Below are 13714 nucleotides of genomic sequence, written 5' to 3'. Positions count from 1 at the left end.
TATGGACCTTTGGATGTAAATTGAATGGATATGATGTTGCCGATCCATGTGAAATTGTTTGAACCAATCACGATCGAGAAAAGCAAATACATAGATCCGTCTATCCATCATGCCTTAATTTACAATCTAATCTTTCTTTCTTTCTCTTTCCGCTGTTACACTCCCCATCAGCAAATATCCACGTCCAAAAATCCCCTCATATTGTAATCGTGAATTAGACAAAGAACTCTCCTCCTCCTCTCGTATACCATTCACCACCTAAATCTCGCTCAAAACCCTTACCCATCGTCACCACCGTTGCTACACCCACCGAGTTACCTACTTGGAACCCCATTAACCACAAAAACCTCGCCAAAATCCCCTACCTTTTGTCTTGTTTTAACTTATTTTAATTGTTTGTTTCGATTTCATGTGCTAGGGCTCATACAACTTGAAGTTTTCGAAGATTGTGCGGTACAAATAATAAAAAGGTTCGTTTTTTTATAACTTAGTTTGGTTTTTGAGTTTTGTTCTCCAAAATGTTGAACGAACGCCATTAGCCACCAAAATCTCTTCAAAATCCCCTACCTTTTGTCCTGTTTTAACCGTTTTTGGTGTTGTTTTCGATTCCATGTGTTAGGGCTCATACAATCTTGAGGTTTTAGAAGATCTTGTGGTACAAATGAGAGAAAGGTTCGTTTTTTTTTTTCTAGCTTGGTTTGATTTTTTAGTTTTCTTCTCGAGAATGATGAACAAACGCCATTAGCCACAAAAATCTTGCCAAAATCCCTTACGTGTTGTCCTGTTTTAACTTATTTTGGTGTTGTTTTCGATTTCATGTGCTAGGGCTCATGCAAACTTGAAGTTTTCAAAGATTGTGAGGAACAACAAGACAAAAGTTCGTTTTTTTTTTCCTAACTTGGTTTATTTTATGGGTTTTCTTCTCAAGAATGTTGAATGAACACGTTTTTTTCAGGTCTAAAAAAATGGAACGAAGTATCCCACGGATGTTTAACAAACCTCTGATTTTATTTGGTGTTTTAGAATATTGGCAAGTTATATTTATGTTGCATTTTTTTGTTGAACGAACCATTTCAGCATTTTCTTTTTCTATCACGACCCTTACAAGTTTGTATTTACACAAAAATTCTGATTTTGTGATTATTTCTTCTATTGTATTATATGAAATGTAAGCAGATCAAGAAGGAATGATATCAGATTTGCATCAACAAACTTTTATGTTATTTAGGTATAATTATCGGTGTTTATTTAACTTCAATTAAACATTTATGCTATATATATATTCATGATTAACTCATAGTTTATGGCTTTTTTTAAGATCTGATTAAAGTGTGTGATTAATTGTTAAAGAAATACTTATTGAAGTTAGTTTGAATTTTTCTAAGGGGGTGTTTGGATAGGGAAAAAAGTGGCTGCTTATTGCTTATTGTTTATTCTAGGGATGAGCATATGGACCGGGGAACCAGCCGGGACCGGTCCTGGAACCAGAACTGGAAACCGATGGAACCGGTTGGTCTGAGATCGGTACTATAATCTCATCAATTTTTGGAATCGAGACCCGGTAAGAACCGGTTGTTGGAACCGGCCCAAAACCGGGAGCCAGACCGGATAACTAACTCAAATTTTGAAAGTTGCATAACTCACTCAATTTAACTTTTTTTGACGTGTATCTTTTTCCTACATGTACATTATGATTTGTACTTAAGTTTAGACTATAAAAACGCTTGATTTTGGTTAAACATTAAATGAGTTACAAGCCCCGCAAGGAAGGGTATCAAATCAGAATTTTTTTTATGTTTCAGCAATAAAATGTAATCTGACTTTGTTGTTCAAATGTGCATAACTCATTTAATTTAACTTGTTTTGACCTGAATCTTTTTCCTACATGTAGATTAGAATTTGTAGTTAACTTTAGACTATAAAAACGCTTGATTTGGTTAAAAATTAAATGAGTTACAAGCCCCACAATGAAGGGTGTTGAATTATATTTTTTTTTTATGTTTTAGCAATTAAATGTAATCTGACTTTGTTGTTCAAATGTGCATAACTCACTCAATTTAACTTAATTTGAACTGAATATTCTTCCTACATGTAGATTATGATTTGTAGTTAAGTTTTAGACTATAAAAACGTTTGATTTGGTCAAAAATTGAATGAGTTACTAGCCCCGCAAGGAAGGGTGTCAAATCAGAATTTTTTTTATGTTACAACAATTAAACGTAATCCAACTTTGTTGTTCAAATGTGCATAACTCACTCAAGTTAAGTTTTTTTTACCTGAATCTTTTTCCTACACGTAGTTTAGGCTTTGTAGTTAAGTTTAGACTATAAAGACGTTTGATTTAGTTAAAAATTGAATTAGTTACAAGCATCGCAAGAAAGCGTGTCAAATAAGACCGGTTCCAAAATCGAAAACCCGGCAAAAACCGGACCCGGAATCTGTAGAACCAGAACCAGTAAAACCGTCGGTCCGGTTCGGTTCTTGATTTTGGCCAAAGACGGTTCTCAGGTCGGGTCCGGGTCGGGCCGGTTCCTACTGGTTCGGTCCGTTTGCTCATATCTAGCTTATTCTCACCACAATAAGCTGAGTTGAAGTGTTTGGATATGAAGCTTAAAAAATCAGCTTATTGTGGTAGGAATAAGCTAAATAAACTGATTTTAATAAACAATGGGGAACGTTTATTGCTTATTGCTTATTGTGGTAAGAATAAGCTAAATAAATTAATTCAAACACTTTTTAAAAAACTGTTTATTCTCACCACAATAAGCTCATAAACAATAAGTTAATAAGCTAAGAACATGTTTATCCAAACGCCCCCTAAACTCTTCATATATTTGTGTGAGGTTTTTTTTAAATGATATCATTAAAGAGAAGATATATCGTTTTTTGAAGTTTATGTTAGACATGGAAATCTAATGTCTTTTATTTTTGAAGGTTTATATTTCAGATATGTAATGTACATCATAACGTACAATATTTTGAAGTTTTTGGAAGATATACATGAAATAGCTTATTTGGAAGATGAATATTCTGTAAAAAAATTTGTTTACAAAATTTGAGATCTCCAAAATGTTAATTGAAACATTAAGTACTACGTTTGTGTTTTTTTCAAAAGATAAATTAGGAACATGAATATTTATCTTTGATGTTTTTTTATATTTTGACATTTTTGTTATTTCATTGTTCATCAAAATTTATGTTGTAGTTTTTTTTGTTATCTTCTAATTTTCTAACAAAAAATGTATACCAACGATAAATGATTTGTAGAGAAGTGAAGAGGAGGACGTTAATTAATGTCAGGTTCGTGAAGTTGTTAAAGAAATTGATTTGCTTTTCTACGAGGAATTCATATCCAAAAGAAGCGATTATGTTTTCTTAGTTTTTTTTAATTTATTTTTGGTTTTTATTTTTATAACTTTGCTTTATAACAAAGATTGCAGAACAATTTATACAAATTATTGTTATGTTCATATTATAGAATATAGATCATGGGATTTTAAAGATAGACATAATTTAGTCTAACTTATTTTTTTACCACTTTTTTGTTTTTTTAAAAGCTTTAGTCTAAATTATTGCTAATCGTAACATATTAAAACAATTTAATTTTATTATTTGTTGTTATTTTTAGTTATCATTTTGAATATTGGTTATTTTAATTTAAAAAAAAAATGATATACATGATGAACAATAAGCATAGTCATTCACATGGATTATGAGGTGAAAAGTTTAAGTTATAGATTCAATAGAATATTAAATGTTTATGAAACTTTTTACTCCTAAAAATTGCATTGTGTTATATATATTCATGATTAACTCATAGTTTATGTTTTTTTTTAGATTTGATGAAAAGGTATGACTAATTGTTAAAGAAATACTTATTGAAGGTAGTTTGTATTTTTCTAAACTCTTCGTATATTTGCTGAGGGTTTTTTTATATAATATCATTAAAGAATTCAAACTTATAAGTAAATCAATTGTTTATGAAACTTTTTTACCCTTAGAACTTGCATTGTGCTTTCATTTAAATATATACTAGGCGAATGCCCGCGCGTTGCGAGAATCAATAAATATATCTGAAATCTTTATAAATATATGTCTTCTTAAATATAACAATAATTTTGTTGTTAAATCTAATATAATAATTCGTATACTAAGTTGATATAATATAATGATTATTTTGAATTATATGATAATATATATGCATCTATAAAAATTGCATAATCTCAATATTTTGAATGACCTTTACTCATGGGTTACTCATCAATAAAATTAAGTATAATATATGATTTAATGCTATTTATAGTTGTTGTTATTGTTAATTAATTTTTTAAAATTTATTTTCTTAACGTTTTAATTTCTGTCATTGTAATTATTTAAAACATCAAACATTTTTTTTAAAGGTAACAATATAATCATTTATATAGAGTTATTTTAAACTTTTGTTATTGTAAATTACTTTAAACTACTTATTTGAAAACTTTTAATGATTATAAAAATATCTTTATGAGATATTTTAGTTAAATTGATATTACAATTTTGTTTTTTGTATTTAGCACTACAATTTACCACTTTTAACTATTCACAAAATATTCTTTAAGTTTTTTAAGTGGAATTGAAATTTATATTGAAGTTAACCATGTAATGTTATATTTAAATTTATAATTTAAGTATTTTGTCCAAATTATTCAAAAGTTATAGCTTTAATCTGATAATGGTTTACATACAACAACATATTAAATCTAATAGATTAAGTATAATATCTTCAAAAATAAAGACATAATTTTATAAGTAGAAGTAAAAATATTATTTTAATATTGAAATTTAGTTTATTTATGATTACACTTTAGGTTTTATACTTATTTAACCTTATTAACCAACTTATAATCATTATTAGAAAGACACTGCAATTTATCACTTTAATTATTTACAAAATATTCTTTGGGTTGTTTAACTTGAACTAAAATTTATATCTAAGTTGATCTTGTAAGGTTATATTTAAATTAACAATTTAAGTATTTTATATAAATTTTTTAATAGTTGTAGCTTTAAAATGATAATGGTTTACATACAACAACATATTATACCTAATAAATTAAGTATAATATGTTAAAAGTTAAAAACATAACTTTATAAGTAGAAGAAAATATATTCTTTTAATATTGAAATTTAGTTTATACTACCTCCGTCCCAAATTGATAGTTCACATTTGACTTTTGAAGTATTTTTTCTTCAACTTTGACCTTAAATATTTTTTATTTTTGATAGATAATATTTGATGCAAAATACATAAATGGATTGTATTTTAAATGTGTTTTCATTGTTATGACTTCAAAAGTCAAAAGTGGACTATCAATTTGGGACGGAGGGAGTATATGATTACATTTTATGTTTGATATTTATTTAACCTTATTAACCAATTTATAATCATTATTATAAAGAAATTGAAAAGTTATGGGAGTTTCAAATGAATGTGGTGAAAGGAAAAATGTTTCCTTTATAAGTATATAATTATCATATTTATTCCTTTGTAAAACACAATGCTATATTGTGCTTTGTAACTACAAACTTTCATTGATTCCTTTTTTTTAGTGTTGATTTGTAATATATTTTAAATATAAAGCGTGAAATAACATCATAATTTCTTTGATCCAATTTTCATTATGCACTATTTTTTTTCTCATTGAAATGAAAGTAAGATACTTCTAAAGTCAACAATTAAAGTACAATGCAAATATGTATACAATTCATGATTGTTTTATGATGGCTTATATTTTACCCTTTTTTTTTTGTTAGGTACAAGTTTTTGATGTGTTTTGACAACCTTCAAAATTAGTAGGGGTAGAAATATGATATTTTTCTATTATGTAATCCGTTCATAAGTGTGTAATTGTATGTATGTATGTTAAAGTAAGGTTAAATGATAAAGAATTTATGAAAGTACCTTTTAATATCCAGTTTTTTTAAAATACAAAGTACGAAATAACATCGTACTTTCAAAGATTTCTATATTATGGATCCTACTTTATATGTTTTTCTTTGTTACGAAAATAAGTTGTTATTCATGGTTATGTCGGCATTAAAGTACAATGATATTTCTTGCCTTTCCTTATAAGGAATAAGAAACATCATCATATTTTAATTGATTTCATTATAATATAACCAAAAATTGAAATTATGATTCTATTTATTGCATTGTAAACATCGATCATACAAGTTTTGTATAATAACATCATATTTTCCCACTTTTTATTGTCATAGCATTCTAAATTTATTTATATGTTTTTGAAATGTGTTAATGTGAAAGTAGGATGCTTTATTAAAGAATAGAATAAAAAAAATTAATGCATATCTTAAAAGTTAAGGTGAACTTTTCATATTTTCTGGGTTTATGTGAAAGTAGGAATCTATAATAACGAATAAAATAAAAAAAATAAAGGTATTTCGTTTATTTTAAACAAAAATTTATGGCATGTCAAAAAAAAGTATTTTTCTGATTGTAAAGTATTTTATTAGGTACAAATGTTGTCAGTAATAGTAATGTTGACTGTGAAAACAGCAATGTAGTAGGTAAAACCGATGTCAAAAACAGTAAATTAGCCGGTAAATAGGTTGTTATAAATAGTATTTTTCATACTATCGAAAATATTGTTTATTAGACGGTGAAAAAAAAGTAGAATATTAGGTAAAAGCATGTCAAAACAAAAACAGTAATTTATAGTCTTAAAAACAATTCTTATAGACTCTCAAAAAAAACTATTTAATAGACAATAAAAACAAATAATATAGGCTATCGTAAAATGTACTTTTGATATGAGTTTTTTTTAGGGTGCTCCTATATACATGAATAAAATCGTGTAAGTTCGATTTTGAAACGTCCCATCATTTTCCGTCAGTTTTGAATAAGGATTTTCAATTTTCTTTGTATTTTTTTATTTTATTCCCTTCAACTTAGATGTAAGTTCAAAAATATACTTTTTTTTTCTAATTTTTGTATTACACTCTAATTTTCTAATTTTTGTATTACACTCTAATAATTTTTTTTTTATCTTCCGTCACTTTTGAATGAGGGTTTTCATCTTCCGTCACTATTGATAAATATTTTTAAATATTAATAGAAAAAAATTAATTTGTTAAATAAGAAATATAAACTATGAAACATTAACAAAAATAGAAGGGATAAAAATGAAAATTTGGTTTCAGATTCTTACGATTGATATGTGTACGGATAAAATGTATTTGATATGTGTGCCGATAAAATGTATTAATATGTGTGCCGATAAAATGTATTGATATGTGGGCCGAATCATTTTATCGATAAAATATAATATTACAATTTTATACCTTCGGTTTACATTGTAGTTTTAGAAAAGATCTTAGATTTTATCAATTTAAATCTTAAACCCTTAAAACTTTATTAATTTTGAAAACTAACAAGTAGAAACATATTAATTATTCATAAAAGTTGTTTAATTAAAATGATCTCATGAATACATTTACAAAAAAGTAATAATGAATATTATTAAATATTAATAGAAAAAAATTAATGTTAAATATGAAACATTAACAAAAATAGAAGGGATAAAAATGAAAATTTGGTTTCAGATTCTTACGATTGATATGTGTGCCGATAAAATGTATTGATATGTGTGCCGATAAAATGTATTAATATGTGTGCCGATAAAATAATCATTTTATCGATAAAATATAATATTACAATTTTATACCTTCGGTTTACATTGTAGTTTTAGAAAAGACCCTAGATTTTATCAATTTAAATCTTAAACCCTTAAAACTTTATTAATTTTGAAAACTAACAAGTAGAAACATATTAATTATTCATAAAAGTTGTTTGATTAAAATGATCTCATGAATACATTTACAAAAAAAAGTAATAATGGATATTATTAAATATTAATAGAAAATAATTAATTTGTTAAATAAGAAATATAAACTATGAAACATTAACAAAAATAGAAGGGATAAAAATGAAAATTTGGTTACAATTTCTTTCTATATATAGAGGATTGGTATTTCTTATATGGTACACTGAAAGCGACTAGTTGAAAGTAACTTTCCTTAAAAGCAAACATATGATATTTGTTAAAAATATAGATTTTATTAAATGACAAGTTGGAAAGAATGGATGGGTGACACATATTATGAGGTATTTATACTTAACCTTTCTTCTTCTTCTTCTTCTTCTTCTTATTATTATTATTATTATTATTATTATTATTATTATTATATATATGTTTTTCTCTTTGTTATGTTTAGAGAGATGATATTCATCCAATGGAGACAAATGAAGTAGATGAAAAGCTTCAATGAAAGTAACTATTTTTTCGACGACACATCACCATTCGAAACGGATATTCATCCAATGGACCCAAATGAAACAGATGAAAATGAAAGTTTGAACGAAAGTCGTTATTTCTTCGATGACACATCACCCTTCAAAACAAATAAGGTATAAATTCATTAGTATGTTGTTACTGTAATGTAAGCATCAAGTGGATTTGTCTGCTACTGATAATAATATAATTGTCAGGCGTTCAATTTTCGTCAAGAATTGATGGATTGGGTGCAAAATATGGCAAATACTTTAGGTTATGTCATCGTCATAAAAAATTATAAACGTAACTTTAATGTTGTATTTCAATGTGACCGTGGAGGTACATACAAAAGTACACAAATCTCCAAAAAAAAACAGGGACAAAAAAAAATTAATTGTCCATTTAGCCTACAGGGTAAATATTCGTCAGTAGATAATTCTTGGAAGATAAAAATGATATGTGAATTTCATAACCATGAGCCGTCATTATATTTAGAAGGTCATCCTTGTCCACGACGACTAACTGAATATGAATGTCGAATAGTGGAAGATTTGTTGAAAAAAAATGTCAAACCAAAAGATATATTATCTGCACTAAAAAACCTAAATCCGAAAAATGTATCTACTCTCAAAACTATCTACAATGCAGACGAAAAACTTCGACGTAGGGAGAGAGAAGGTAAAACTCAAATGCAAGGTGTTATGGAATTTCTAGATCAAAATGGATATGTTTATTATAGTCGTGCAAATGTTTTGACAAATAAGTTAGAAGATTTATTCTTTGCTCATCCAAGATCATTAGAAATATGGCATGCATTTCCACATGTCTTGTTAATGGATGCAACATATAAGACAAACAAGTACGGGATGCCTCTATTAGAGATTGTTAGTGTAACTCCAACAAATATGACATTTTCCATTGCATTTGTGTACATGCATGAAGAAAAACAGTCCAACTATGTTTGGGCTTTAGACTGTCTAAAATCGGTAATGGAATGATGTATCCACAATGTTTGGGCATTTTCCATTACCGATTTTAGACAGTCTAAAGCCCAAACATAGTTGGACTGTTTTTCTTCATGCATGTACACAAATGCAATGGAAAATGTCATATTTGTTGGAGTTACACCAACAATCTCCAATAGAGGCATCCCGTACTTGTTTGTCTTATATGTTGCATCCATTAACAAGACATGTGGAAATGCACGCCATATTTCTAATGATCTTGGATGAGCAAAGAATAAATCTTCTAACTTATTTGTCAAAACATTTTCACGACTATAATAAACATATCCATTTTGATCTAGAAATTCCATAACACCTTGCATTTGAGTTTTACCTTCTCTCTCCCTACGTCGAAGTTTTTCGTCTACATTGTAGATAGTTTTGAGAGTAGATACATTTTTCGGATTTAGGTTTTTTAGTGCAGATAATATATCTTTTGGTTTGACATTTTTTTTCAACAAATCTTCCACTATTCGACATTCATATTCAGTTAGTCGTCGTGGACAAGGATGACCTTCTAAATATAATGACGGCTCATGGTTATGAAATTCACATATCATTTTTATCTTCCAAGAATTATCTACTGACGAATATTTACCCTGTAGGCTAAATGGACAATTAATTTTTTTTGTCCCTGTTTTTTTTTTGGAGATTTGTGTACTTTTGTATGTACCTCCACGGTCACATTGAAATACAACATTAAAGTTACGTTTAGAATTTTTTATGACGACGACATAACCTAAAGTATTTGCCATATTTTGCACCCAATCCATCAATTCTTGATGAGAATTGAACACCTGACAATTATATTATTATCAGTAGCAGACAAATCCACTTGATGCTTACATTACAGTAACAACATACTAATGAATTTATACCTTATTTGTTTTGAAGGGTGATGTGTCATCGAAGAAATAACGACTTTCGTTCAAACTTTCATTTTCATCTGTTTCATTTGTGTCCATTGGATGAATATTCGTTTCGAATGGTGATGTGTCGTCGAAAAAATAGTTACTTTCATTGAAGCTATTATTTTCATCTACTTCATTTGTCTCCATTGGATGAATATCATCTCTCTAAACATAACAAAGAGAAAAACATATATAATAATAATAATAATAATAATAATAAGAAGAAGAAAGGTTAAGTATAAATACCTCATAATATGTGTCACTCATCCATTCTTTCCAACTTGTCATTTAATAAAATCTATATTTTTAACAAATATCATATGTTTGCTTTTAAGGAAAGTTACTTTCGGCAAGTCGCTTTCAGTGTACCATATAAGAAATATCAATCCTCTATATATAGAAAGAAATTGTAACCAAATTTTCATTTTTATCCCTTCTATTTTTGTTAATGTTTCATAGTTTATATTTCTTATTTAACAAATTAATTTTTTTCTATTAATATTTAATAATATCCATTATTACTTTTTTTTGTAAATGTATTCATGAGATCATTTTAATCAAACAACTTTTATGAATAATTAATATGTTTCTACTTGTTAGTTTTCAAAATTAATAAAGTTTTAAGGGTTTAAGATTTAAATTGATAAAATCTAGGGTCTTTTCTAAAACTACAATGTAAACCGAAGGTATAAAATTGTAATATTATATTTTATCGATAAAATGATTATTTTATCGGCACACATATTAATACATTTTATCGGCACACATATCAATACATTTTATCGGCACACATATCAATCGTAAAAATCTGAAACCAAATTTTCATTTTTATCCCTTCTATTTTTGTTAATGTTTCATATTTATATTTCTTATTTAACAAATTAATTTTTTTCTATTAATATTTAATAATATTCATTATTACTTTTTTTGTAAATGTATTCATGAGATCATTTTAATTAAACAACTTTTATGAATAATTAATATGTTTCTACTTGTTAGTTTTCAAAATTAATAAAGTTTTAAGGGTTTAAGATTTAAATTGATAAAATCTAGGGTCTTTTCTAAAACTACAATGTAAACCGAAGGTATAAAATTGTAATATTATATTTTATTGATAAAATGATTCGGCACACATATCAATACATTTTATCCGTACACATATCAATCGTAAGAATCTGAAACCGAATTCTCATTTTTATCCCTTCTATTTTTGTTAATGTTTCATAGTTTATATTTCTTATTTAATAAATTAGTTTTTTTCTATTAATATTTATCAATAGTGACGGAAGATGAAAATCGTCGTTCAAAAGTGACGGAAGATAAAAAAAATAATTATTAGAGTGTAATACAAAAATTAGAAAATTAGAGTGTAATACAAAAATTAGAAAAAAAATGTATATTTTTGAACTTACATCTAAGTTGAAGGGAGTAAAATAAAAAAATACAAAGGAAATTGAAAATCCTTATTCAAAACTGACGGAAGATGATGCGACGTTTCAAAATCGAACTTACACGATTTTATTCTGTGTATATAGGAGCACCCTTTTTTTATTAGTGAGTAAATAGCCTAAAGCCTAATTGAAACACTATTTTCTAGACCATCAAAATCAATACTAGCAAAAGATTCCAAAATTAAACCAATATAAATATGTTCATTGTTTGATAAACAAATTGTAGATCAGTTTAAAAAAAGAGGTATGCTTCCTTTTTTTATGTTGTATTTTGATATACAAAAATTAAACGTAATGTCTATTTTTAATAATGAATGATTTGTTTTGATTTTTTTTTATTTACCTAGCAACAATTTTTTAGTGTATGCTTTAGAGTAACATTTACAATTTTGTTTAAATTTGATTAATTTCTTTCCTCCATTATCGTTTATTACTTCACCCAAATGAACATTACCTTTTTCCACGGTCACGAAGGGCAAATATAATCAATATTCTTGCTTCCTTATCTAAACCCTAAATCCTAAACACTAAACCCTAACCCTAAACCCTAAACCCTAAACCCTATTGTGTCGATCATGAATTTACATCTTTAAGTATTAATCGTGAATCCACTAACCATAATCTTTATATAGTAAAACAATGTATTTTCAAGAGGTTTAGTACCTAAGTTTAGATGGGACTGTAATGTATATTCCATTTTCCCATATATATATATATATATATATATATATATATATATATATATATATATATATATATATATATATATATATATATATATATATTCGTTGAACTTTTTTTGAAATGGTTATTTGGAAAACAAAAACCCCTAAAAATCATAAAAATGCATAAAAAAAACACTTAGAGATTACAAAACTTTTTTTTGAAATTTTTTTATGAAAAAATCGTAGTTTTTACTATAAATTCGTTGAACTTTTTTATTTTTTTATTCGTTTGTGTAGTTTTTTTCTCTCTTTTTTTTTATAGTAGATTTGGTGGAACAAGAACTAGGAACGTAGATTGACGATTAGTCAAATTTTGTAAATTCTAAAGATTTTAAGTTTATATCTATATTTTTATATTTATTATGACTTAGTTTCTTTCAAAAAATCATCACCACAAGTCAAGCAAATTTAAGGCGAGGTAAAAAGTATCACCAAGATTTATAGTCAAATTACTAAAATTCATGTACAAAACACTAAAGGGAGAAGAAAAATTACAACTTATGTTGGATTAGTGTCTAAGTCCATAACTATAATTGGTATGTACTTGACCCGATTTGGCATAGTCCATTTGGGTTGCATGGCATCGAAACATTCGGATAGACCTTTTGTAAGAAGAGGATATTTTTGACATATTAATATATTATAAGTTCTAATATATTAATATGAAATCATATTATTTAATTAATATTGATCAAGAATTAATTTGGAATTAATTTTGTGATCAAAAAGACTAATTAAATATATGAGCATTGATTGTGTAAATCATTCATTCATATATATGTGGGCTTATGATCCATGATTCCTTATGTTGGGTTTAAGCCATGTGGTGACCCATGGATACTCCATGGAGGTTAAAACCCATAGAGCATAAGGAATGGGTAAAGTCATAGGTTACATGGTGCAACCCTAATGTGCACACTATATAAAGAACCCATAAGCTCAAGAAATCGGCCCTAGAATTCTAAGTGAGGGCTAGCCGATTTGGAGCATAAGAACTATTCTCTCATGGTTATTCCAAGATGTTGGTGATGTTATGTGAAACACATTTAAGGCACTAGGCTCTTAAGCTCTATGGAATCAAACTACAACAAAAGGTATGTATTTTAACTTGTTTTTATTACCCAAGGATCAATGATTGTATGGTAGTTAGGGTAATACCTTGGAAAGTTCATATTTGCATGTAGATAAAACATTGATCCAATATATTTAGGGTTACATGTACAAAATCCAACAACTTATTCTATTATTCTTGAAGATTAGGAATTTTGTAAGAATTGCTATGACACACTT

General features: G+C 27.0%; 1 protein-coding gene and 1 long non-coding RNA gene across 2 annotated transcripts; one reads left to right on the top strand and one right to left on the bottom strand.

Moving 5' to 3' along the window:
- The first annotated feature begins 274 nt into the window (after positions 1 to 274).
- LOC145071397 (uncharacterized) lies at positions 275 to 1167 on the top strand. The gene is made up of 4 exons (XR_013690434.1): positions 275 to 470; positions 620 to 672; positions 826 to 877; positions 956 to 1167. It is a non-coding gene; the product is annotated as an uncharacterized LOC145071397 (long non-coding RNA).
- An 8121-nt stretch (positions 1168 to 9288) lies between these two features.
- LOC145068151 (protein FAR-RED IMPAIRED RESPONSE 1-like) lies at positions 9289 to 12395 on the bottom strand. The gene is made up of 3 exons (XM_079015129.1): positions 10495 to 12395; positions 10216 to 10413; positions 9289 to 10134 (listed from the first exon to the last, which is right to left on the bottom strand). Exons 1-3 carry the CDS (start codon positions 10534 to 10536, stop codon positions 9289 to 9291), a joined length of 1086 nt encoding a protein of 361 aa, XP_078871255.1. The 5' UTR covers positions 10537 to 12395.
- Positions 12396 to 13714: the final 1319 nt, after the last annotated feature.

Source organism: Lactuca serriola, chromosome 8 (assembly GCF_051521515.1).
Source record: "Lactuca serriola cultivar US96UC23 chromosome 8, Lser_US96UC23_V15, whole genome shotgun sequence".
Taxonomy (NCBI): Eukaryota; Viridiplantae; Streptophyta; class Magnoliopsida; order Asterales; family Asteraceae; genus Lactuca; species Lactuca serriola.
The sequence above is the reverse complement of the archived record's forward strand: the minus strand, read 5'-3'. Positions and strand labels throughout refer to the sequence as shown.